This window comes from Cetorhinus maximus, chromosome 28 (assembly GCF_964194155.1).
Source record: "Cetorhinus maximus chromosome 28, sCetMax3.hap1.1, whole genome shotgun sequence".
Classification (NCBI taxonomy): domain Eukaryota; kingdom Metazoa; phylum Chordata; class Chondrichthyes; order Lamniformes; family Cetorhinidae; genus Cetorhinus; species Cetorhinus maximus.
This window is the reverse complement of record NC_135906.1, coordinates 13,665,209-13,692,957: the sequence shown is the minus strand read 5'-3', so window position 1 is coordinate 13,692,957 and position 27,749 is coordinate 13,665,209. Positions and strand designations below refer to the sequence as shown.

At 47.5% G+C, this 27,749-nt stretch overlaps 1 protein-coding gene across 1 annotated transcript; it reads left to right on the top strand.

Moving 5' to 3' along the window:
• LOC144668761 (adhesion G protein-coupled receptor E4-like) lies at positions 1 to 27,027 on the top strand. The gene is made up of 9 exons (XM_078531091.1): positions 1 to 69; positions 4,873 to 5,040; positions 9,871 to 10,074; positions 11,045 to 11,265; positions 13,876 to 13,942; positions 19,300 to 19,391; positions 21,172 to 21,340; positions 24,533 to 24,631; positions 26,944 to 27,027. The coding sequence occupies exons 1-9, from the start codon at positions 1 to 3 to the stop codon at positions 27,025 to 27,027; spliced, it is 1,173 nt and encodes a 390-aa protein (XP_078387217.1).
• Positions 27,028 to 27,749: the final 722 nt, after the last annotated feature.

The following is a 27,749-nucleotide window of genomic DNA, read 5'->3' as shown; positions in this document are numbered from 1 at the left end:
ATGGCGATGAATGATACTTGGACAGACCCTCCTACCTATGCCATCATGCTCACCTTCAATCACAGCGAGGTTTGAGAGACTCCATTTTATAATATCCCGCCATTGCTGGTGTATTTCGCCGTTAGTATTTGATATAGCCTTTATATATTGCAGTTAAATCCAAATATTCTCCCCACTTTCTCCTCTTCATTTAAGTTGATCTTAAAAGCTACGATTTTGACCAGGTTTTTGTCCCAGTACGTTCTCAGTTGGCGATGGGTCTTTCCACCCCGGAATTAATCGGGATAGCAGCGGGAAGGCAGCAGGGACCCCGCCCCGCACCCTTCCTGCCGGATTAAATGTACCCCCCACCCCCCCACCCCCCACCCCCACCCCCGGACCACCATTCAAGCCATGACAGAGAGCGTGAGATTCCGCATTTGGATGCCTCCCAAGCAAAAGGCGTTTACTCTAAAGCCAGGGTTTTCCAGCCTCGCCTGCGGTAAGAATCGTCACGGGCGGGAGGCCAAATTTGACTTCGGGTGGGAATTTCCGGCTCCATGACAGGCGGGGCCGGAGAAATCCCGGCCTTACCCCCACCCCCCCTTATTGTTTTAAAGGCCTCAGTTAGGAACGTAGGGGCAGGAGTAAACAGTTTAGCCCCAACTGCATCCATTGAGATCGTAGCTGATCTGTGACCTGCACTTCTAATCCTGCTTTTGACCCGTATCAATCATTATCTTTGGTTAACAAAAATCTATTAGTCCCAGGTTTAAAATTAACAATTGATCACAGAATCACAGAATCACACAGGGCAGAAGAGGCCCTTCGGCCCATCGAGTCTGCACCAGCACGTGAGAAACACCTGACCTACCTACCTAATCCCATTTACCAGCACTTGGCCCATAGCCTTGAATGTTATGACGTGCCAAGTGCTCATCCAGGTACTTTTTAAAGGATGTGAGGCAACCCGCCTCCGCCACCCTCCCAGGCAGTGCATTCAGGACCGTCACCACCCTCTGGGTAAAAAAGTTTTCCCTCACATCCCCCCAAAACCTCCTGCCCCTCGCCTTGAACTTATGTCCCCTTGTGACTGACCCTTCAACTAAGAGGAACAGCTGCTCCCTATCCACCCTGTCTATGCCCCTCATAATCTTGTACACCTCGATGAGGTCACCCCTCAGTCTCCTCTGCTCCAACGAAAACAACCCAAGTCTATCCAACCTCTCTTCATAACTTAAATCTTTCATCCCAGGCAACATCCTGGTGAATCTCCTCTGCACCCCCTCCAGTGCAATCACATCCTTCCTATAATGTGGTGACCAGAACTGCACACAGTACTCCAGCTGTGGCCTCACCAAGGTTCTATACAACTCCAACATGACCTCCCTACTTTTGTAATCTATGCCTCGATTAATAAAGGCAAATGTCTCATATGCCTTTTTCACCACCCCACTAACATGCCCCTCCGCCTTCAGAGATCTATGGACACACGCGCCAGGGTCCCTTTGTTCCTCAGAACTTCCTAGTGTCATGCCGTTCATTGAATACTTCCTTGTCAAATTACTCCTTCCAAAGTGTATCACTTTTCAGGGTTAAATTCCAGCTGCCACTTATCTGCCCATTTGACCATCCTGCCTAGCATCATTTGTCATTTACGGAAGAGAGTTCCAAACTTCTACCATCTTTGCATGTAGAAGTGTTTCCTAACTTCACTCCTGAAAGGCCTGGTTCTAACTTTTAGGCTATGCCCCCTAGTCCTAGGCCCCTTAGCCAGCAGAAATAGTTTCGCTCTATCCACCCTATAGGTTCCCTTTAGTATCATGAAGACTTTGATCAGTCTTTGGGGAGAACTGGTGGAGTAGTGGTAATCTCACTGCATTCATAACCCTGAGGCCCAGGCAAACCTCTGGAGACAGATTTATTAATTGAATTTAAATTCAATTAATAAATATGAAAGATAAAGTTCGCCTCTGTAAAAATCCCTAAATTTTGAGGAATACAGGCCTAGTTTGTTTAACCTCTCCTTGTAATTTAACTCCTGGAATCCGGGTAACATTCTGGTATATCAGCACTGCACTCCCTCCAAGGACAATATATCCTTCCTAAGGTGTTGTGCTCTGAACCACTCAGTACTCCAGGTGTGGTTTAACCAGGGCTTTGTTTGGCTCAAGCATCTACCCTTTTCTAGCCTAGTCCTCTAGGGAGAAAGGCCAATGGTTCTTTTGATTATTTTCTGTACAAGTTCATGACATTTCAATGATCTATTTATCTAGACACCCAAGTGTGGGTACTTGACCAAGGCACTGGAGGAGTGCCAGAGCTTATGAAAGCGAGTCTCAGTTACAGGCTGTGGAAATATGCCTTAGCCACAACCCCTTTAGGTGGGGGTTGCCATTGACCAGAAACTGAACTGGACCAGCCATATAAATATTGTGGCTACAAGAGCAGGTCAGAGGCTGGGAATCTTATGGCGAGTAACTCACCTCCTGACTCCCCAAAGCCTGTCCACCGTCTACAAGGCACAAGTCAGGAGTGGGATGGAATACTCTCCACTTGCCTGGATAAGTGCAGCTCCCACAACACTCGAGAAGCTTGACACCGTCCAGGACAAAGCAGCCCGCTTGATCGGCACCCCATCCACAAACATTCACTCCCTCCACCACCGACACACAGTAGCAGCAGTGTGTACCATCTACAAGATGCACTGCAGGAACTCACCAAGGCTCCTTCAACAGCAATTTCCAAACCCGTGACCTTTACCACCTAGAAGGACAAGGGCAGCAGACACATTGGAACACCACAACCTGGAAATTCCCCTCCAATCCACTCACCATCCTGACTTGGAAATATATCACTGTTTCTTCACTGTCACTGGGTCAAAATCCTGGAACTCCCTCCCTAACAGCACTGTGGGTGTACCTACACCACATGGACTGCAGTGGTTTGTCATGAAGCTATTGATGTATATAATATTTTGGAAAATATTTTTCTTTTAAAATAGAAGTTTAGTATGTGGGTGTATCTTAAGTGGATTAAATCCAGCTAGCCTGGGTGCTTTGATATGTACTTTTGATGTGTAAGAGCGATTTGCATTTGCATTTTTTGAATAGGGCATTCAAGAAGTGGGATGAAAACTGATGCCTATCTAGCAGCTACCAAGCAATATGTTTATATTACTAATAAAATTGGTGCAATGAAAGAGGTTTTATTGTTAGAGAGGTTTAGTTCAGAGGTTGTTGACACAATGAGAATTAACATTCAATGGGCAGTGGTTGGTATAACTTTAGCAGTTTTCAGGTGTGCAGAACAGGGGCAATGTGAGATCAAAAGGCAGCTGTAAGCCTCCAACTGTCTCCACAGGAACTAAAGTGAAAAGAACCTCATTTTGAATTTGTAAGGTGAAAATGCTTTGCCCGGTGTTTGGTTAAGCCTATGGGTTGCTGTTGCCTTAATGGAGATTAGTTTGGGAATTTGTTAAAAGTTATGATAGTAGTAATTTGTAGCCATGTGTATATATATCTCAACCTGTGTAAATTAATAAAATGTTTCATTTAGTTTAATGTAAAACCTCGAGAACTGGTGGTCTGATTCCTGAATTTAGAGACGCATCTCAAACATAACACTTAAAATTATAGGTTATGACAGTTGTTTAAATTTTCCCTCTGGGATTTTTAAATAACTCCGCCTTTACCGACTGCAACGATCATAACAGGCTCAAGAAAGCAGTTCACCACCACATTCTCAAGGGCAATTAGGGATGGGCAATAAATGCTGCATCGCATGGCATGAATGAATAAATAGCAAAAAAAGATCTAGGTGATGTCTAACCAGGGCTTTCCTTTGGCTATGCTTCAACCTCTTTGTATTCTAGTCCTCTAGATACAATGCTCAACCTTCCATTTGCCTTTTTGATTATTCCCTGTCCATATCTGTGTTGCTTGCCCTGCGTAAAGGCCCTTCTTATATGCTGGAAGTGGGAGTAATCCTGTGCTTTGAGAGCATTCCATGGCTCTGTTGCTGCTGAGTAAGAACCAGAGAGTGGACACTGCTGCACCTTCCAGAGGTCTTCCAGATTTTGGAATGCGGATCTTTTGGACAGTGTGATCTTGTCTTGATTGTGGATCATCTGGATGAAGCAAAGCCGCTGGCTTAGATAATTTGATCCAAAACGCAATAATTCTATTTTCTCCGCCTCAGAAAGTTTCTGGAGGCCAGATCACTGAAAGTATTTAAAGAGGGGGGGTAGATAGATTTTTTTGAAATATCGGGGGAGTTGAGGGCTATGAGGTGCTGGCACCGAAAGAGGAGTTGAGGCCTGGGGCAGATCAGCCGTGATCTTATTGGATGGCGGGGCAGGCTTGAGGGGCCGAATGGCCTACTCCTGCTCCTATTGCTTATGTTCTTATTTTAAACTCACATGTTTTGGATAGTAGTGTATTGCTATTATGATTGATGAATTCACATTGAGAATAGCAACCCTCTATGTAAATTTGTCACGCTGTAATAATGCCCTCCAACCCGTGATGCTGCTGTATCATTGGAGCGGGAAGAAAGATTAATACCGATTGCCACGTTCTTCTGTTTTGGCATAAAATCTAGAAATGCTAACAGCAGTGAGAAGCACAGGTGATAAACAGGCAGAAGGCAAGTGGCAGCTGGACCAGTGCTGTTGTTCCGCACCCATTTAAAAGCTGGATTTTCCGTTTAAATATCTAGTTTAACAAAGCCCTCTCTGGTGTCTTTATAAAGGGAAAATATACCACAGTGTCATCTAGAAAAATACAACGTGTGCGGGATCCAACTAGGCACATGGCAAATATCTAAGCTTGGGAACTAAAGGGGTGCTCAAAATGGAATGTTTCCGAAGATGTTCATTTGTCTTTTCCCCAGACCGATAAAGACATGTTGATTGTCACCTGTGTCCCCGTGAATCACACAGTGAACGGAAGCATCGGGACTCCGAAACCCTGCGAGCTGGTGAAGTACAACAGAAGCCAGACCGTGTGTGTGTGCAGAGGTCTTCTCCCCGGCAACTTCGCTGTACTGATAGCGCTCAAGGTACAAAATGTTCGGGATCATTCGCCGCGTAGACCAACAGGCCCTGGTCTGCTGAGGGAGGCGGGGTCATACGTGCGGTTGTGAAGGTGAAAGTGAAGGGCGATTGAGAAACTTAAAGTGGACAGGCAAGGCTAAGACAACGAGGAAACAGAGGCAGATGGATACCCAAGGAGAGACACAGATAGGGAGAAAAAGCCAATGAAATGGATGAAAAGAGTGAATTGAGTAAAATGAGGGCTTGGAGGTGTTATCATGAAGTTTAGATCATTATGATTTAAAATTAAACTTTATGTATTTTCACCACTGATCGCAATTTCTACAAAATTCATAACCATAATTCACCATGATATTAGCACAGGTGAGGTCCAATTTCCATCACCATTTTTGGGTGGGAACCAGGCGGTAACACAATACCACCCTAATCTTGCCAATGTTCAGGCCGTCACCATTCTGGTGTAAAATGGACGGCCCTGGTTGCCATCAGCAACAGGCGGGAATCATGTTAACCCACGCAAATCAGGCGGCAGTGTCTAAATCGGCCAATTACACATCACTGTAGATCCACTTCACAAAGGAATTAAAAACCTTCTCGTCGTCAGACAGGTTTTATTTTATTCAATAGGACCCTGGTGTACCTTTATGGTACCAATTGGCCCAGCATGTTTTACCAACTTGGCATTGTGTGACCTAACCCGTGACCCTTCCACAGGTCACACTCCAAGCATCTCAGAGAAAGGAAAGACTTTTATGTTTTTGGTTATCAGGTTCGCTTTGCCCGGTGAACGCTGGTTGCGCCCTTGATATTAACACATTAGTTGGTGCTTGAAACAATACAGGCAGAGAGAGACTGATTAACTGAACAAACACGGGTGGTTTATTGGAATTAAGAACAGAGCATGAACACCATGTGAATCACCTCCAGCTCTAGGCTTACAGTTAACCCAGGTAATCCTCACTGTGTAGCGATTGGTCAGTACAGTCACATGGTCAATTAGCTACATTCTCTTAAAGGTACATACTTTACCACAAAGACTAAAATATAAATGTAAGGGATTTGGATTAACGCTTCTGCCCCATTAAATTCGATGCACGTTCTGCCCTTCCGCTGGGATCTTTCCCTTTCCTTAACCTGCTGCATGGGCCGGGATCTACACTGGAACCACCTGGTCCTCTCCAAGCTGCTCATGGGCCGTCTGGTAATGACATCCGAATGCGAAAACTAGCCTCCGATTGGTTAATGTGGAACCATCTGGTGCACCGAGGCAGCTTTATGGTGTACACCATGGGGCTTGCCTTGTCTACAATGCTGTAGGGCCCCATGTATAATGGTTCTAGACTGCCTACCCGAGCAAAATTCCTAACCATAACCTGATCCCCCATCTCCCGCTCGTGGTGCGTACGGGGTTCTAGCAGCAGTCGGTTACTCCGATGCTGGTTTCCCATGTTGCTAGCAGCCTGCCAGTGAACCTGTTTAAGGTGTTCAGATTCCTGACCAAGCTGTCCTGGTTCACCTCCCTGAGCTGACCCTCCCATGAGCACCGGGACTAGCACATGGGTGGGGGTCCGCATAACCCTCCCAGTCATGATCTGGTGTGGGGGATTCCCCGCGCTTTTAGACTGGCTGGCTCAGATCCCCATTTGCTGCAAGTTTCGTTAAATGGCTCACCATGGCCCTCAGCTGTTGGGTGCCGTGGGGAACTGGTTTTGGAGGGGTCCCTCATCCCCGTTATCAGCGGGCGGGCCGAACATTTGCTGCCAGGCCGGGCACATCGGCCCCGGTCCCAGCCTCTCTTGCTGGGGGTTTTCCTCCTCAGCTTCTGCCCCTAATTCCACCCCCACCCACTCCTGCCAGATTTCGCTAAAGCTTGGCGCTACGGGTGGTGGTCGTGGGCCCTCCTGCTCCTCAACCGGGTAGTCCCTTGGCACTACCTGTGGTGTCTGAACCGTCCTCCCCAGGTTCCCTGTGAAGCCAACCTGGGCTGCACTAGGGCATATGAGGCACACCATGACATTTGCCGCCCTTAGAGGAAGGCTCAGACTCTCTATCTGCTTCTGGCAGGGGCCATGGTCTGCATCCTCAAACCCCTGTGCGCTCACTATCTTATAGGCTGCCTGTAAGCCTTTTACTTTCCCCTCCTGCTCTCTTACTTGTCTTGCTAGGCGGACATTCTTTTCCTGCAACCCCAGCTCATTGTTCTTGGCCTCGGTGACCTGACACTGTCAATATTCCTGCTGGGTCTTATGCTCCCTCGCTAACTGCACCCTTTCCTGGTTCAGAGCCTGCAATGCTAACGGTAACTTCTCCCCTGCTAGGGCCTTTGTTTGGGCTTCCAGGGCTGGCTCCCAAATCTCAGCTGCCTGTGCTTCAACGAGCCTGTCCAAAAGCTGGATCAGTTTCTTGGAGCACATCAGCCAGACGGCCTTTTCGATGGATTTTTTTAATGATCCTTCCCTTCTGTCCATTTAGCTGCAGCATCTTCTGGGCGCCCATCCTTTAACAGATTAGTGACCCATTTTTTTTCCATATTCACCTTACTGAACACATAGTCTGAAATTCTCTCTTCCATTCCAGTTCTCTCTTCTAAATCAGTGTCCACTGCATCGCAACCCTTTTGCCAAGGTCCTGCCACGTTTTCCATTATGTAGGGGGTGGTGGTGTGTGTGTCAGCTTCACCTCTGACTTCTGAGCGTCCGAATCACTCCCACTCCCTGGGTTCTAGACCTTGGACTTATTTGGGGGTTGTGACAAAGTACAGCAGACAACTGGTTTTGGTGCAAGAAAAACTGGGTTTACTGAAGTCACAAATGAACATGAGGATTACACTGAGATTATACAGACTTACAAAGTGCACTTAGTTAAGAATGGGGAACACAAGGCATAACGAGGGAAAATCACGCTACTAATCCCCTTCCCCTTGTCCCACGCCCAAAACCTAACTAAATTGAACTAGGAGAGGTCAGGGGTCATGCTCACCAACCAGGGTTCCTTGACAGTTCGAAATCCAGCCAGGTAAGCCGGTTGCAGTTTTGGGGTACGCTCTTTGTGTCCTCTGGGGTCTGCCGTCCCCATGTGGTCCTGGTCTGTGGAATCTGCGAAGGTTCTTCAGTTGGGTGGAGGGCGTGGTTGTGGGTGGTTGATCTTCGTGGAGGGCTGCGGTTGTGGCCTTGTTGTCTTCGGTTGAGCCTGCCACCCCGTGCCCCTCGCCGTGATGTTGCCTGTGGGCCTGTAAACCTCCAGATCTCCTCCCTCCGCTTGGCTCAGCTCCCTGTTTAAACTCTGCTTCAACCGCTCCAAAAACTGCTCACCCTCCCAAACTGCCCACCCACTTCGTAACTGGTGGCCCAGTTATACTGTTTTTTTCGAATTTCTTATCTGAAACCAAATCAAGGTTAGTTCTTTGTCTGATTTGGGCTTCTTCAGGTGATTGTTGTCTTGTTGTTTTTAATGGGCTCGCATGATGTTTATCATTGTCTTCCTGTCCCCGTAACTACTCTTGAACTGAAAGCCATTGTATATGTGGAGTATTGATGGGTTCGCATAATTGCATTGATTGCTGCCTTCCTGCCTTAGTAGTTAGTAGCGATTATTTATGCAAGATTTTGATGGGCTTTAGTTTCGTGTAAGATGAAGTCTTTCTCTGGGTTGATTGTTTTAAAGGGAAGAATGTGTATTCTGTCTCCTCTCGTTGTCTGGTTACAAGCAACAATCCACACTGCACTCAACAAGCCCGGGCATGTCCAGTCCCAGGCCTTCATGGGCCTAACCTCCTGTCTGCAGGGTTCTACACTTAACCCAGCAGTTGGGCCCTCTGCCATAAAAGTCCAAAAGTCACATCCTTGTCGATGATATGAAAAATGTGGGAATTTTGAGAACCTTTCACCCATTTCCCGACTGCTCCTGGGCCCGCCGATCGTGCGCTCCTGCCCAAGGTAAAATTCAGGCCCAGGTGGGTGATGGGTTCAGTCTGCCCGTCATCCACCCAGTGCCCGTTACAAGCGAGAATTGGCACCGGAGGTGGGAAATTTATGATCATGAAGAATTCGGCCAACAAGGCACCAAGCGCTCTTGCCTGTCAGCCCGGGAGAAGGCAGTACCAGGTTTGTGTGTGTTTGGCTCCCTCTGATCTGCATCTGGTGCTATTACTGGAAACGTGTGAGCAGAGCGATCATCGATTTGGATGCACATTATGCTGCCGTCTTAAATCACTCCCTGAGACAGCAGAGATTGATAAGATCAACTTCAGAATCACACTGTGCAGAAAGAAACCACTTAACTCATTGCACCGATACCCTTTGAAACTGCTTCTCCAGAGCCCTGCAAATTTTAACTTTTCAACCACATGTCCAATTTGCTTTTGCAAGATATCGTTGAATCTGTTCCCACCACCTTTTCAGATCAAAACCACTTGCTGGGTTGAAAAGAGATGCTCCCCATTTATCCTCTGCTCCTTTTGCCAATTGCCTTCAATCTTTGCCCTCCAGTTACCAACCCTCCTGCCACTGGGAACAGTTTCTCCCGACCTGCGCTCCCAAAACCTTCAATCGCTTTGGGCACGTCTGCTCAATTTGTAATCCCGCAGCTTTTGGCCACCATTGTCTGTGAAATTATGATGCTCCAATGACGTAGCAATCGCATGAGTGTTACCCATATCTCGTCGTCGGTTGCTAATCTCAAATCAATGTATCATCGTGACATTTTATCAAGACTGCCCTTTGCAGACACTGCCTTTACTTTCTGCCCTGTCAGTGCTAGCACAGTCCCTCAACAAGAAAGAGAAATGGACTCATTAAATAATCCCGATGACTGATCTCCCTCTGTTGTGTTCACAGGATCTCCCAAATGTGTTTGAGGTTAAAGTCATCACAAAAGTCGGATTAAGCATCTCGCTGGTGTGTCTGATACTGGCAATTGCCGTATTTGCCACTTGCCATCCCATTAAAGGCACAAGACGCACCATCCACATTAACCTGTGCCTGAGTTTGTTTGTCGCTGACTTAGTCTTCCTTTTTGGAATTTCACAGACGGAAAATCGGGTAAGAGGTCCTAATGATCCTTCTGTTCATGACACCATGCCGAAGGGAGGCGGCATAATATGCTGCATTGCCCCCTTTTGTTCCAGTCAGACACGCAATCTCATCAGACAGTTAATGGAAGGAAGTGGTGGAATCCTTGCATAAAATGCCTCTGATCTGACCAGACCGAGCTTCACGGATCAAGCCAACGATCAAAAGTCATCATTTGGACCTGCTGTAGTAACAGCCCCACCTCATGGCCAATTCCCTCAACTTCAATCCATTTCAATTTCATGTGAGCGTCCCTTCCTCTATCTTTTGACAATCTATGGGGGGCGGAGTGGAGTTCTTGCTGAGCTTCCTGCCTGCCCTGGTTAGGCAGTGCACTGTTAGTAAGAAGAGCTTTAACCGATCAGAGTATGTCATTCCAGTTGGCGCTGACCTCAGAGAGGGTGACAATGGGATGGCGGAATTGGCCTCAGCCTCTCCCTCCCCGATCTAGAGGGGACGATCAAACCAGCCCAACGTTCCCTGGTTGATCAGCAGCCTCTTCACTCGGGAGTGCCAGTCAACAGGCTGGGTCTAGAACCGTGTGCTGTGAAAATAATTCAACCCATGGATATACAGGGGGTTGTGTAACCGTGGGAAACGGGCAATGCGAGTCAGCAGCCATTGAAATTATTCTGACAAGGGAACTAATCAAGAGGCCAACATTTTCCTTAAACCAACAGAGTGATTCATCTCCCCCACCCCCCCCATGCATTAATATAACTATCTCTCACACCAGCCAGAGAGATTTGAACCCACTTTGGGGCAGCGAATTGTACAATATTAATTCTTACGCGTGTAACTTAAGTTATTCGCTGGTGGCATCTCAATGAAGCTCCCTGATGCGTGAAATATGTTTTGACATTATACCCTTTCATGTCCTCTTACTATCTATGTTCCAGTTGCTGGCGCACCGAATTAACACCGTGACTGTTCTGTTTAGATTCTTTGTGGCATCATCGCAGCCGTTCTCCACTATTCCTTTCTGTCGGTGTTCGCATGGATGTTTCTAGAAGGACTCCAGCTTTACCTGATGGTGCAGGTAGTCTTTGCCTCCAAGGTTCCTCTCGAGAGGTTCATTTATTGGATTGGCTACGGGTTTCCGGCTCTGATTGTGGCCATTTCAGCAGCAGCTTATCATGAAGGATACGGTACCGAATCAAAGTGAGTTTACAATCCTATCTACCTTGCAACGGCGTCCTAAGCATCTCTGTTTCTCTCTCCTCCTTTAAGACCCTCCATAAAACCTTCCACCAAGGCCAAATGTTTGGTCATCTGTCCTAATATTTCCTCGCGCGGCCTCAAGACGTGATATGATTTGAAAGGCGTTTCATAAATGCAAGTTGTTGTTAAAATAAAAGCAGAAAGTGCTGGGAAAACTCAGCATCTGTGGAGAGAGGGACAGAGTTAACGTTTCGAGTCCGTGTGACCCTTCTATGGGCTCGGAACGTTGACCCTGTTAATCTCTCTCCACAGACGCTGTCAGACCTGCTGGGTGTTTCCGGCATTTTCTGTTTATTGTTTCAGATTTCCAGCATCCGCAGTATTTTGCTTCTATCCTGTAAAAACCCAGCGGCCAGGATTTTCCGGTCCTGCCCTTGGCAGGGATCGTGGCAGGAGTGGAAAATCCCGGCCAGTGCCTGTTCTAGAAGTCTCTTCTTTTGATTGGGTTTGAACGTGAGGTGGCCGACTTTGGTTGGGCCCCAATTCCAAGAGGTTTCATCACACAGCCTGCAGGCATTCAACCACCCTGCCCCATCCACTCCCGCCATTGGTCGCATGACACAACCATCCTCGCCTTCTCTCAGGCCTTCGGGAGGCAAACAGCTTCTTGGTGAGATCATGGGGTGGATTCTTGACTGTCCGTCAAACCTTGTGCTCCCTCACCGCCGTTATTGTGCATTCAAAGAAAATGAACGCTTTTTATTGACTTTACATTTCCTCCTGAGGCCTGCTTGCCTCCTTGTCCAGGAAATTTGCCCGTCAGGGCAATCCTGCAGGGCTAGCAGCCCAGGATTCCCAAAAGGGAACTGGATAATTATTCGAAAGGGGAGAAGCAAAGCTGCAGGGCAACTGGGGAAAGAGCAGGCACCCGGGACTAAAACTGGACCACCCTTCCAAAGAGCAGCACAGCAGGAGCCAAATGGCCTCTTCCTGTGCTATATCATCCTACGGGCGGGGTTTTACACTGGCGGGATTTTACCGTCCCGTCCAAGTCAACGTACTTTTGAATGGCTCCCCCCCCCTCAATTTCATGGTCCTGCCCCCTGCCGCGATGGGGCCATAACATTCCGCTCTATGATTCTACAGGCGGAGAGCATAAGAAATAGGAGCAGGAGTAGGCCATTCAGCCCATTGAGCCTGCTTCGCCATTCAATAAGATCGTGATCTGATCTGATTGTGGCCATTACTCCACTTTCCTGCCTGTCTCTCATAAACCCTTAGCTCCTTGCCAGTCAAAAATCTATCTAACTCAGCCTTGAATATATTCAACAACACAGCCTTCACTGCTCTCCCTGGAAGAGGATGCCAAACACTGACGATCCTCTGATTGAAATTCCGCCTCATTGCTTTCTTAAATGGTAGACCCCGAGTCCTAACTTCCCCACCAGAGGAAATGTCCTCTTGGCATCCATCTTGTCAGGTCCTCTCAGAATCTTATACATCTCATTAAGATCGCCGCTCATTCTTCGAAACTCCAATGAGCAAAGGCCAAACCTAACCACCCTTTGCTGATAGGACAACCCTTTCATCCCTGGAATCAGCCCAGTGAACCTTCTCTGAGCTGCTCCCAATGCAAGTATGTTCTTCCTTAAGTAAGGTGACCAAACTGTACTCCAGATGCAGCCTCACCAATGTTTTGTACAGTTGGAGCAAGAGCTCCCTACTTTTATCCTCCACTCCCCTTGAAATAAAGGCCATTGGACGTTACTCTGTATTGTTAACCCCTCTTGCCAATGCCCTTTCTCTCCAGTTGGTTCAATAGGCCTCAGGCCTTCTCTAGCGCCACATCCAAAGTTGCCCTTTTATAGGTGTGAGCCTATACATGAGAGGAGTGGTATTAATATACTGAGCTGCAGTGGGTGGTAAATTGGAAGCACAACATCTTCCCAAACTCCTGATTTGTGTTGCAAGCTGTTGAGGCTCCCAGTCAACAGCGGAAGTTTCCACAAAGAGGCCGGTGAGGCTATAGGGTGTTTGAAAGAAGGGGGGTTGGAACTTCAAGTCATGGGGACCTGGGGTAGAATGTCAACCTGTGTTCCCTTGTCCTACTCTCACAGGTTAGTGCTTCAGATCTTCCTTTACCACTCTATTCTTGTCTTATCCATTCCCATAAAGTCACCTCCCAGTTGCCTCCTTCCTAATAAAATTTCAGAGTCTCTCCATGGGAGGTCAGGGATCAATCTTGTGTCTCATGCTTGAGCTGCCTCTGTGGCTTGGCGATATTTCATGGGTTGTGGTGACCATGGTTGGACATTGTACCTGACCGCAGCTTGACTACAGCACTATATGTTTGACCGTAGCTTCTGACCTTGACTCTGCTGTTGTCACTAGATCCTGTAGTTGCTCTATGTGGTTTATTAATTGCTGCCGTCCATTGCTTGGATATGTTGAGTCTATTGGAGCTCGGATGAGCCAATGGCATGAGGGGTCATTGTGCAAGAGGGTTTTTGTGGAGTGCTGGACCAGCTGATTGGTGGATATGCAGCCTCTGTGGATGTCCACGTTGTGGATAACACATGTTCTAACCATCTCCTTTCTTTTTATTCACAGTTGCTGGCTCACTATTAAAAATTGCTTTGCGTGCAGCTTTTTTATACCGGTTGCTATCATCAAAATTGTAAGTTTAATTGAAAACCGCATTTGTAAATATATTCTTGAAATGCAGCACACAGTACACAAGAACGGATGCCATTCGGCCCACTTAAGGAAGACCTACAAATTCTTCCATCACAGAATCCATCGGTTCCTTAAATTGTACCATGTTTTTGCTCCATCACTTTACTCAAACCTATTGATGTGAAAACTCTTCTGACAGTGCTCCTAAGTTTGCCATTTACTAGTGTGAATCTGTGTTCACAGGTTAGCCATTCAGATCTTCCTTTCCCACGCTATTCTTGTCTTATACATTCCTCTAAAGTCACCTCTCCGTTGCCTCTGTTCTAACAAGATTTCCCAGTCTCTCCATGGGAGGTCAGGGATCAATCTTGTGTCTCATGTTTGAGCTGCCTCTGTGGCTTGGCGATATTTCATGGGTTGTGGTGACCATGGTTGGACATTGTACCTGACCGTAGCTTGACTACAGCACTATATATTTGACCATAGCTTCTGATCTCGACTCCGCCGTTGTCACTGAATCCTGCAGTTGCTTTACGTGGTTTATTAATTGCTGCCGTCCATTGGTTGGGTGTGTCCGGGAACGCCTGGATCCCTTCCAATGCTACAGGAAGCCGGGAGGAGTATAGAAAGTGCAGGGGTGGAATTAAAAAGGAAATTAGGAAAGCAAAGAGAGGGGATGAAAGAACATGGGCAAGCAAAACCAAGGAAAACCCAAAGATGTTTTACCAATACATCAGGGGCAGGAGTTTTCGGGCGGTGGGTGGGCGCGTGCCTGACCCGAACGGGAGGGAAATAGTGCGTGGTGACGTTGGGTGGGTGTCCCGATGTCATCGCGCACTCTTGTGGTTGGCGGGCGCGCACCAGGGACGACAGCGTGGGGCCCGCCGACAATTAAGGGGCCTATTAAGGCCCTTAAGTAACTAATTAAGTTGCATTTTTCCTCTGCCCGCTCAACTGTTCGGCAGGCGAATAGGCCAGGCGGCTTTTGCGTTTTTAACGAAACCCCATCCACGGGCGGGATGAGGTTTCCAACACTTGCTAAAAATCAAATAACGTTTTTTTTAACATACACTCCCCTCTTCGTGTGACTGAGCCCACAGTGGCGACATGTTTGTCTCATGTGTAAAACGTTTATTTTGGTATTTAAAATCTGTCAGCTCCCTGAGGCAGCTCTGTGCCCTCAGGGGGTGGTCTTGCACCCGCTCCCCCACCGTGCACCACCTCAGCACTCGTGCCCCTCCCGTCCTCAACACCCCACCCCTCACCTCCCGCAGCGCTGAGGCTCTCAGTGCGCCTTTCATGACGCCCGGCCGTTAATTGGCCAGCCAGCGTAAAATCACGGTTTGAGCCCGATTGCGGGCGGCGGTCAGTCTCGCTGCCCTTCTCGGGCCTGCCTGCCAAACCCGCCCAACGAGGGGAAAACCCTCCCCTAGGAGTAAGAGGATAACTAAGGAAATAGTCAGTCCCATAAAAGACCAAGAAGGCAACCTATGTGTAGAGGCAGAAGATGTGGGCGTAGTTCTTAATGAATACTTAGCGTCTGTCTTCACAAAAGAGGGGGGAACGATGCAAATGTCGTAGTTGAGGAAGAGGAGTGTGAAGCGTTGGATGTGATAAGCATGGAGCGAGTGAAAGTATTAAGGGGATTAGCATCCTTGAAAGTGGATAAATCACCAGAGCCGGATGAAATGTATCCCAGGCTGTTAAAAGAAGCCAGGGAGGATATAAAGGATGCTCTGACCATCATTTCCCAATCCTCACTGGATGTAGGTGTGGTGCCTGAGGATTGGAGGTCTGCTAATCTTGTATGCTTTCTTTAAAAATGGAGCAAGGGATAGACCAAATAATTACAGGCCAGTCAGTCTAACCTCAGTAGCGGGCAAATTATTGGAATCAATTCTCCGAGACAAAATAAACCGTCGCTTAGAAAGGCACGGAGTTATCAAGGACAGTCAGCCTGTATCTGTTCAGGGACGATCGTGTCTGACTAACTTGGCTGAATGTTTTGAGGAGGTAACAAGGAGGATTGATGAGGGTAGTGCAGGTGAGGTGGTCTACATGGATTTTAGCAAGGCTTTTGACAAGGTCCCACATGACAGACTGGTTGAAAAAATAAAAGCCCACGAGATCCAGGGGAATGTAACAAGATGGATACAAAACTGGCTCTGTGGGAGGAAACAAAGGGTAATTGTTGATGGGTGTTTTTGTGACTGGAAGACTGCTCCCAGTGGGGTTCCACGGGCTCAGTACCCGGTCTCCTGCTTTGTGTGGCATATATTAATGATTTTGACTTAAACGTAGGGGGCATGATCAAGAAGTTTGAAAATGACACAAAAATTGGCTGCACGGTTGATAGTGAGAAGGATAGTTGTAGACTGCAGGAAGATATCAATGGACTGGTCAGGTGGTTAGGAAAGTGGCAACTGTACTTTGACCCAGAGAAGTGTGAGGTGATGCATTTAGGGAGGTCAAGCAAGGCAAAGGAATACGCAATAAACGGGAGGATAATAAGAGGTGCAGAAATGAGGGAGGGACCTTGGAGTGCATTTCCAAGGATCCCTGAATGTAGCAGGACGGGTCAACAGGTGGTTAAGAAGGCACGAGGAATATTTTCCTTCATTAGCCGAGATATAGAATATAAGAGCAGGGAGGTTATGCTGGAGCTATGTAAACGCTAGTTAGGCCACAAGTTGAGCGCTGTGTGCAGTTCTGGTCACCCCATTACAGAAAGGATATAATTGCACTAGAGAGGGTTACAGTACGAGGATGTTGCCAGGATGGAAAATTGCAGCTAAGAGGAAAGATTGGACAGGCTGGGGTTGTTTTCCATGGAACAGAGGAGGCTGAGGGGAGATTTGGTTGAAGTGTAGAAGGTTGTGAGGGGCCTGGATTGAGTAGATGGGAAGGACCTATCTCCCTTAGCAGAGGGGTCAGTGACGAGGGGGCATAGGTTTAAAGTGATTGGTAGAAGGATTAGAGGGGTGACGAGGAAAACCTTTTTTTTCACCCAGAGGCTGTTGGGGATCTGGAACTCAGCCTGAAAGGGTGGCAGGGAACGAAACCCTCAACACATTTCAAAGGTGTCTAGATGAGCACCTGAAGTCCCGTAACCTCCAGGGCTACGGACCAAGTGCTGGAAAACGGGGTTAGGCTGGGTGGCTTGTTTATCGGTTGGCGCAGACATGGATGGGCAGAGTGACCTCGTTTTGTGCCATAAATGTTCTACGTCTTTTAACTATCTGAAAGGGAGGAATGTGCAGGGGTGCGGGGAAAGGGCAGGGACGTGAATTTGGTCCTTAGGAGAGCCAGCATGAACTGGATGGGCCAAACGGCCACCTTCGGTGATGCAGCGATTCTGTGATTCAAGGGGCAGAATTTTGCCCTCGTCGGGCGGGCTTGGCGGGGGGCGAGTGGGAGTGCTCGGGGGTCCACGCTGCTGGGCCAGTGAAGGCCTGCCCAGCGTGAAAGGCGTGCTGCTGCGCTCAGCGCTGCTTGTGTGGGGTGAGAGGAGGGCGAGCGTGGGTGTTCGCGCAAGCGGGCGTGGGCAAAGCTCCCCGGGGCACAGAGCTGCCTCAGGGAGAGCCGAAGTTATATAAAAAAATCAAAAACAGAGAATTTAAAAAATGTTACAAAACATGTCCCCTCATGTGACTCTGTTATAGATGAAAAGTTAAAATTTTTACTTTATTTTTTATCGCTGTTGGAAACCTCATCCCGCCCGTGGATGAGGTTTCCTAAAAAAAAATTCAAAGGCCACTTTGGCCTTTTCGCCTGCGAAAAATTACGTTTAATTGGCGCTTTAATGGCCTGAATAGGCCTGTTCATTGTCGGCGGGCGCGCTGTCAACTCCCGCGAGCGCCTGTTGACCGAAATATCGCCCAAGTGCGCGATGACATCAGGACGCTCGCCCAACGCCATCTCGCATCATTTTACGCTCGCTCGGGTCGGGCACGCGCCCGCCTGACGTGGTTAAAAACTCTGGCCTATAACTTTTACCTCGTTTCCACACTATTTATGAGATACTTGCTCCATTCATATGTGTGAAGTTCTTTAAACTTGTACCTATTGAGTCCCATCTATCTTCATGTTGCTCAATTACTTGGAGTCCAAGAGTCCCAGCGCATTATGCAAGGTCATTTTCACTGGGCCTCTCAGATGCCAACCTCGATTGAGGTCATGAGGTCAGTAGGAGGCCACTCTGTTTGGGCACCCAGCATCATTGATGATGCTGGTGGTGGGTGGGCTATGTTTTGGTTGTGTGCCATGCCCTACAGCCTGGAAAGTCCAGTGGTTGCCACCATGGATGGTTGGGGGGAGTTGCTTGCTGGCATTCCCACCCCTCAAACTGCCCCTAGAGACATTTAGCAGATCTTCCAACAACCACCTTTGTTACAGGGCTGTAGATAAATAAATGTAAAAGATAATCGAGCCTTTAACTTTCAAGCATGAACTCCAAGATTAGGCCTGTTCTCATTTAAGATATCATTGCCAATCGTACATTGGGTCGCTTTGAGGGCCAGGAAAGTGGGAATCTCCTCATCGATCCTACTCCCTCCTTGCGGGAGATGGGCTGATGCTCCAACCATTGCAAGTGAACTGAATATATTTAAGGCAGAGGTAGATAGATTCTTGACTAGCAAGGGAGTAAAAATGTCCAAGGGGTAGGCAGGATAGTGGCATTGAGGCCACAATCAGATCAGCCACGATTTTATTGAATAGTGGAGCAGGCTCAAGGGGCTGAATGGCCTACCCCTGCTCCGAGTTCATATACTCGTATGAACTCTTTTGCAAAGCCAACTCTTGGTGGATCAAGCCTTCCCCTGGCCGTTCTGCCTGAGTTACAGTGGGAGTGCAGGAGTTTGGGGATTTTTGGACTCCGATTTTGCCTAACTCATTTTCTAGTTCTCAAATTTACTCCTGTGGTTCCTCCCACTTTGATATTACCTGTTAATCTGACCAGTGTGCCTTGAGTTCCTGAGCCCAAGTCATGAATGTTAATTCGAAACATTTAAGGGGTCCTAACACTGATCTGACAGGGAGCACTGCCACACTGGGAACCAGCGAGTGATCAGGGCCAACAGTGCTGGCTGACCTAACCCTCTCATCAACACGTCACCGAGTAAATTACGGCACTCACACCTTGCCTAACTAAGATTTGCGAATGCAGCTGAGAGGCTATCCTCTGTCTCAATAGATAAAGTTATGTTGGGGGTGGGGGAGGGGAGGGGGGTGGGGTGGGGGCGGTGGGGGGTGTGCAGGAGTAGGGGGTAGGGTGGGGTGAAGGGGGCGGGTGCAAAGCCAAATGTCAGACTGCTTGTTAATCATTTGAGCATTGCCATATGTGTCTTTTCATTGCAGGTCAATTTTTACTTCCTTGTCATCACGTTGATTAAATTGAAAGCAGTAATGTCAAAGACAAATTCGGAGGGAGTGGGACTGAGGAAGAAGAGGTAACTGTCTTACATATGTACGAAATTTTACGGGGTTTTACAATCCCACCGAAGTCAATGGATCTTTGAACAGCTCGGTGTATCTTACAGCCCTGTCTCCTCCTCTGCGACAGGACCATTAAATTCCATCCATGTTCATGACATTTGACGTCACTTGGTTCTCAGGTTGAGTGATCCTTACACCATTTTCCACAGCTCTCTCATGACAGTAAGGCCTTTTAATTGTCTTGTTGCTCGCCTCACAAACATAAAGTTGAGCTTCCACGATAGCTTAATGGGTCAGTCTATCTATCAACCAATTCGATTCACTCCACTTGATATCAAGAAACAGCTGAGCACATTGCATTTCGCTAAGGTTATGGGTCCCAATAACATTCCAGCTGTAGCACTGGGCTTGTGCTCCAGAGCCAGTCCCACCTCTAGCCAAGCTGTACAGCTACAACATTGACATCTACCTGACAATGTCGAAAATTGCCCAGGTATGTCCTGCCCACAAGAAAGCAGCAGGAGCCTAATCCGGCCAGGTACCGCCCCATCAAGTGATGGAAAGTGCAATCCTGCTAGGAAGTGACAGTTGCCTGGATGAGTGCGGCACCTACAGCACTCAAGAAGGTCAGCGCCATCCAGGACAAAGCAGCCCACTCGACTGGCACCCAATCCATCTCCTTAAACATTCACCCCCCCCCGCACCAAACCACAATAGCAGCAGTGTGTACCATCTCGAACATGCACTGCAGGAATTCACCAAGGCTGCTTAGACAGCACCTTCCAAACCCACGACCACTGCCATGTAGAAGGACAAGGGCAGCAGATGCATGGGAATGCCACCAGGTACAAGTTCCCCTCCAAGCCACACACCATCCTGACTTGGAACTATATTGATATTCCTTTGCCGTGGCTGGGTCAAAAGCCTGGAGCGCCCTTCCCAACAGCGCTGTGGATGTACCTACACCACATGGACTGCAGTGGTTTAAGAAGGCGACTCACCACCACCTTCTCAAGGGCAACTAGGGATTGTCTTGCCAGCAACTCTGACATCCCATAATGAATAAAAAAACACTCACCAATGACCTGCTCACCAGTGCTCTGTTTTGGTTCCACAAGGATCACTCAATTCCAAACCTCATTGTAGACTTGGTGCGCAGACAGACTCCATTGAGTTTAATTCCAGAGGTGAGGTAAGCGGAACTCCCCTCGACATCAAGACAGCGTTCGACCAAGTAAAACTGAAGTCAATGGGGGTCAGGGAGCGGGAGGGGGTAAACTCTCCAATCGCTGGATTCATATCTGGCATATAGAGAAATGCTTGTGGTTAATGGAGACCAAGCAGCCCAAGGACAATGCTCAGGGCAAGATCGTAGGGCCATCTATCTTCAGCTGTTTCATCAATGACCTTCCAGTTTTGGAAGAACTGGAGCAATTTACCATTTAACAAACAGTTGGTGACTCTGCAGCTATGTATAACTTGGTCTGGATGTGCCGTCTAACTGATATTATATCCTAATTTTGTTGCTGATGAAGTTTATATTTAATTTTTTTTAATACCGTTTCTTTCAATTGGTTCCAATTGTTTCCCAAAGTGGGGTTGTATCAGGCAATATAACTTCACTATCAATTTAAGTCAACTGTGTCAATAGAAACTTTTCATTGTGTAGGTAATTATAATAAGTGGCATCATGTTATAAATATTACCATTTGTAACTATCGTTATTGATTCTACATCTAATATTTATTTGGACTCTGAATAGCTTGATAATTTATTGATTTTTATTTTCCACAGAATATTTACACAGACAGCCATTGGACAGTCAGTCATCTTGGGCTGTACGTGGATTATTGGTGTGTTTTACATCAAGGGAGCGACTGTTCCAATGATGTACATCTTCGCCTTATTAAACAGCCTCCAGGGAATGTTTATCCTCATCATGCACTGCCTGATATATAAGCAGGTAAGTCTTCGTCCCTGTGCTTAATGTGTTCCTCGCACACTCTGGGGTCTTGTGTAGACATAAGTTGAGAAATCTTCTGCCCTGCCTTCCTCGCTTGAAGGTGCTGAATTACCTTGATTGGCTCAGCTCTCATTTTGAGATGTCCCCTTGGATTTTTTTCCCAAGAACTCAATCGGACAACCCTTCAATTTCATGTATTGAAGGCAAAGCAATTAATTTACGCAACCTGCTCATGTCGTTGAACCCTTTCAGCCCTCGGATCATTCTGGTCAATCTTCACCCCTCCAAGGCTTGTATCTCCTTCCTGAGATCGGGTGCCCAAAACTGAATGCAGTACTCCGGCTGGGGCCTGGGTGAGACTTTATACAACAGAGGCATAACTTTCATCCCTTTGTATCCCAGAAGTTAGATTTAGCCCTCGCCAGTTCACCTGACAAAAAGTTAACGAAAACCCAACCTAATTCATGCACAAAGGTTGATTTTAATATTCTGCACAATCACTCAGTTCCTAAAGGTTTCCTGATATGGGCTGGAAGACACATTGGGCAGAATTTTATGGCCCCATTGTGGTGGGGACGAGTTGTGTAAAATGCAGTGAGCTGTTCAAAAGCCCGCTGACGTCAGCGAGACCGGAAAGTTCCACCAGTGGGAGAGACTGTAAAATTCCGCCCTTTGTTGGTCTCAACTCAGCATTTGGGATTGACTGACTGTTAACTTAACACATTGCCAAGTATGCCTTAAGGTTAACCCACTCACTGTGCCCGCTCACTGACAAAACCATCCACCAATTGTCTGACTGTAGTGGGAGGCGAACCCAAATGGCATCATAAGTTTACATATCTTGGTTCATCAAGATGATAACTGCTGTTATTTATTCTATATATGATATTTATTTGGATGCTGAATAATTTGATAATTGATTGATTTTTCACAGGGTATTTATACAGGTGGTCAGTCGGTCACCCTGAGCTGTATGTAGATATTGGGTGTGTTCTACATCCAGAAGGCACCAAGTCATTGCTCTAAGCTCTGGAAGAGTTTGGTATTGAAAGCTCCTAAGTTAGATATAGCATGCTCCACATTCAGAATATAAGTTTCCATACTCTATCCCAGCAAATAGCCTGAGCTCCCTCAGATGAACTCTCCCCACACACCAGCATGACAATTTCACTTCCCACACCCACACCCTTTAAAGTCTTGCTGAGCACAATAGTTCAAATTTGGCGCAGTCAAATAGTGAGACATTTTGTACTGTGACCTTGCACCTAACAGGCCCTGTGGTGTAGCTGTCCAAACCCATTGGACAGCTGGAAGAAGAGGGGGGTTCTATTACACCCAACTTCTTCAACATAAACATACAAGGATAGACCAGGATTGGTGAAACAATGATGTGGGCTCTTTATATGAAGATTTGACGACACACAGATAGATTTAATAGGAGGCTAAGTACAGTACATCTGACCTTTAACCTGCTGCTTGCACATGACTACAAGTCATGGGACAATTACATCATATCCAATGGTAATGACTGACAGCAGTTTAAGATACTCCCCCTTAAAGGTACATGTCATTATATCGCGACATAACTGGACGTTTATCTGAATGGTAGGAGGAAACTGCAGTGACTGATACAAATCTGGAAAAATACAGAGAAACAAAAAGCAACAATTGTCCCATCAAATGCATTCCTTCCATGGACCATGCTTAATTTAGTCTCTAATGAGTTCTACCCCAATCAGGGATAGTCTGCCCAGAGTAGACTGAGTGGAATGGGCCTATATTCAATGGAGTTTTGAGGAACGAGTGGTGATCTGATAAAATAAATATCTGGAATTCTGAGTAACTGGCTGGCTGGAAAGTCAAGTACTAGAGGTCATCGTCTCAGGATAATGGCTGGAGAATTTAGGACTGGGATGAGGACAATTTTTTTCACTTAAATGTGAATCATAGGGGGATTCTGCGCCCCCGCTAGCTGTGGACACTCAGCTGTCGAGTAAGTTCAAGGTTGAGATCGATCGACGGAACCAAGGTATTTGGGGATATTGAGTTGAGGTAGAAGATCGGTCATGATCTTGACGGGCAGAATTTTCTGCTTGTCAGGCGGGCGTGTGCCCGACCTGAACGGACGCAAAATGACGTGCGGTATTTTGGTTGGCCGGCACGCATGGGAGTTGGCAGTGTACCCGCCGACAATTAACCGGCCTATTAAGGCCATTAGAAATCGAACTGAATTCAATTTTTCGCTGCTCGTCTAACCTTAAAGTTGGCGGGGCGGGCGGGCGAAAAGGCCAAGCGGCCTTTGGATTTTTTTTGCGAAACCTCATCCACGGGCGGGGTGAGGTTTTGATCTGTCATTAAAAAAAAATAAATAAAATGTTTTCAACCTAATTTCCAACATGTCCCTGCTCTCCATGTGACAGAGTCGCACGAGGGTACATGTTTTTTAACATTTTAAAATTGTTTATTTTTAATTTTTAAAAATCTTCAGCTGCCGCTTGCCTCAGGAAGCTTGTCTTGTGAGCGACTGTGTGCATGCATGGAGTTCCCCACTCGCTCTCCTCCCCTCCCCTCCACACCCTGGCAACGCTGAGTGCTGCAGTGCGCACTTCTCGCTGGGCGGGCATTCATTGGCCAATCGCGGGCGGCGCTCGGCTTCCCAATCGTTCCCGCTCGCCCCCGCTCACCCCCGACGAGGGCAAAATCCTGGCCCACGAGTGGCAGAGCAGGCTTGAGAGGCTGAATGGCCTAGCCCCCACTCTTATTTCTTATCTTCTTAAGTACAAGAGGAACCCTTCACGACCCACCAAACAAGACTGCGGCTCACATCCTTGGACAGTCTGCAAAATATTTCAAGTTTTTTTCCCCCAGGTTTTTCTCACCTTTTGCCTTGACCTCTCCGGAAGGTGCTAACCTGTATGGGAGTACCTCAGTGACTGGCCATTCTTCACATGTGAATCAATATCATTCGATTTAGGAGGAATATTTGGTTTTTGCAGGCAAAGCAGTCGAGTTTGATCGCTGCCAATCATTGTCCCCGCTTTGTGGACATTCCAGTTTACTGGAATCAAGGTTAATTAACACAGCGGAGATGAGATGTGAACCTGCAACCTCCCTGAGCTATGTCACTCATTGGTCCACTTTGAATTATCTGCAGTTTTAAACTTCAGTCCTCCCTATTCTTGCTTTTAATAGGTGAGAGAGGCCTGTGTTGATTGCCTAGCAGCCTGCTTGAGAAGATCAACAACATATCCATTTATAACTACCTCCAGCAAACAGACAGCATCGAGCAAGGTAAAAAAAAACCCACCAAAGTTCTTTGGTAGGGCGGTGAGAAACCCGTACCGCTAATGAGAATAACAGCAACTTGCATTTATATAACGCCTTTAGTGTGGTAACACATTCGAGGGGTGTGGGTCAAGCAAAATTTGGTCCTGAGCCACCTCAGGAGATATGAAGTCAGGTGACCAAAATCTTGTCCAAAAGGGTGGGTTTTAAGGAGCATCTTAAAGAAGGGAAGAGAGGCAGACTGGTGAAGTGGCTTAGGGAGGAAATTCCAGAGGCAGCTGAAGGCATGGCCACCAATCGTATTGCGATTAAAATTGGGGATGAGCAAGAGTGCGGAGATATCTTTAGATGTAGCCAAATTGAACAAAAGTTGAAATATCTGAAGAACCCATCCCTAATTGCCTTTGGGAAGGTGGTGGTGAGCTGCCTTCTAGAAGCAGGCCATGTGGTGAAGGTGCTCCCAGAGTGTCATTAGGAAGGGAGTTTTGGTATTTGGAATGAGTGTCAATGAAGGAATAACAACGTATGTCCATGGCAGGAATGGTGTGTGACTTGGAGGGGAAGTTGGAGGTGATGGGTTCCCATGCACCTCATGCCCTTGTCCTTTTAGGTGATAGAACTCGCTGACTTAGAAGTTGTTGCCAAAGAAGCCTTGCTAAGGCGCACCCGATAGAAAATATACATTGTATCTGCTGCATGCTGATGACGAGCGGAAGTTCAACGTCGTTAATTCAGAGGAGATATGGCTGGGATGAGCTGATGAGAAAAAGGTGAAACTGGGAAGAGCAGCTCCTGGAAGACCTTGGCTGATGGCAGGAGAACACGCATGCCCATAGTCTCCAGCTTGGTTGGGTGGTAGAGAGATAAGCAGGTGGTGCAGAAACTCTGTCACTAACTAATGAGCCACCATTCACTGCCAGGAAATAATCAAGAGGATGATTGTCAGCATGTCCCATGTAGACTCCGATATCGAGGGCTCAAACCTACGTCTGACCTTTGCCTCATGGCCAACCAGTCACAGGGCTGCTGTGGGGAGGGCAGATCTAAACCAAGATTTATGGTTCCAAGGGGACAGCACTAATAAGCCCAAAAGGGAGCTCAGGAGAAACCTTTTTACCCAGAGAGTGGTGAGAATGTGGAACTCGCTACCACAAGGAATAGTCGGGATGAACAGCATAGATGCACTTAAGAAGAGACAGGTTAGTTAGATGAGGGAGAAAGGAATGGAAAGATATGCTGAGGAGGTTAGATGTAGAGGGTTGGAAGGAGGCTTGTGTGGAGCATAGGCACCAGCATGGACCTGTTGGGCCGAATGGCCCATTCCTGTGCTGTAAATAATGAGATGACACGTGTGGCAGCCAATGGCCTGGATTTTCCGGCCCCATCGTGGGCGGTGGCCGGAAGATCCCGGCAGCGGGCAGGTGTGGAAAACCCCGCCCAATGTTTTTGACCATAATAATGCGATTATCAGATTCGATGGATCTGATACAAAAACAAAAAAAAAAATGCTGGAAAATCTCGGCAGGTCTGGCAACATCTGGGGAGAGGGAAACAGAGTTAACGTTTCGAGTCCGCATGACTCTTCTTCAGAGGAAGGGGAAGTTACGGCTCTGAAAAAAGAGTTTTACATGGATATATTTTCATCCCCATTTCGCATTTGGATCTGATTCTCCTTTCGCGAAATGCCTTTTCATTGAGTTTACGTTTGGGCTGCCATTTTGAAGACTTGCAAACAATTGTTGAATCACCAGCTTGATTTTCTTCATCTTCAGTTAGTAATTTGCCAATTTTTTTCCTTTGAAGGGGGAAAGTGCGCTTGAAGCAAAGTCGGCCACATAGCATTGATCCAATGGCTGGCCTTTTGGACCAAGTCTTCTCACCGGACGTTCTTTGACTTCACTCAAGCTCAGGTTTTATCCCGCACTAGCGCATGTTTGGCTGGGCAGCGGGTTTGCTGATTTGCATTAGTCCAGTGTTGTTTCACGCTGTTGTTACGGAGATAGCCACACCAGTTTTCAAATGCGGCCAATCCCCAGAGGCAGATAATAGGCCAGGCAAAGGGACTAATCACAGTATCTGTCAATTAGCTTTATACGCTGTCATCAGCTGTATTGGTCTAAAATCGGATGCAAAAAAATTATGATTCATATCTTTTAGCACAGTTCTGAAACGTATTTATTGACAGGTCTTATAATCTGATGGTAATGGGAAGCTAACAGATCCTAGGACCTAAGTTCAGTGCTAGGGGGAGGTACGAAAGAGAGCTGGAATGGTGTGGACTGTTCTGCGGGTATATCTCGATGCCTGTGTTTATTCAGATCCCCGGGACTGTGGGACCCACCAAAAGACACAAGCTGATGCCTCGCAATGAGTCGATAGAAGCTGTGAGAGCATCCTCCTGAATCCCTGCTCCGATTCTCCTCACATGACGGAAGTGCCTGAATTTCCCCATGCGGCCTGCACGGGAGACTGGGAAGAGGGTTAAAGCAGGGCAGGGCCTTGGGGGGGTGTTGGCTCCGATGGGTCCAGGGGACACATAAAGGAGGTCCCTCCCCGCCCACTTGCCCAACCCCAGCCCTGCAACTAAAGCTGCCAGGCTTCCCGTGTGGCCTGGGGCCTTCCCTCCCTGGGGGTGAAATACTAGCGGGGGGGGCGGAGGTTGGATGAGGCCCTTAAGTAGCCATTAATTGGCCATGTAAAGGCCTCAATAAGCCCAAGGGCAGGTGGGCCGCCCTCTGCCTCTCCCGACCCCCCAAAAAATTTCAGATTGGTTGGGGGGGTGCAGATGGGTCGGTGGCACAAGGGCCACTCGCTGGATTTTACCTGCTCCCTTACCTTCAAACCCGTCAGCAGGGGAATGTAAAATCCAGCCCAGGGAGTTAATAGGAAAGGACAGAGCGCAGTGAAGGAGGGCCAACTTGGGCCTTTTTCTGGTTGGCAAGATGTAACGAGTGGTGTGCCACAGGGGTCAGTGCAGGGGCCTCAACATTTTACAATTTATATAAGCGACTTGGATGAAGGGACTGAAAGTATAGTTGCTAAATTTGCTGATGACACAAAGATCGTCGGAAAGTAAGATGTGAAGAGGACGTAAGGTGGCTACAAAGGGATATAGGTAGATTAA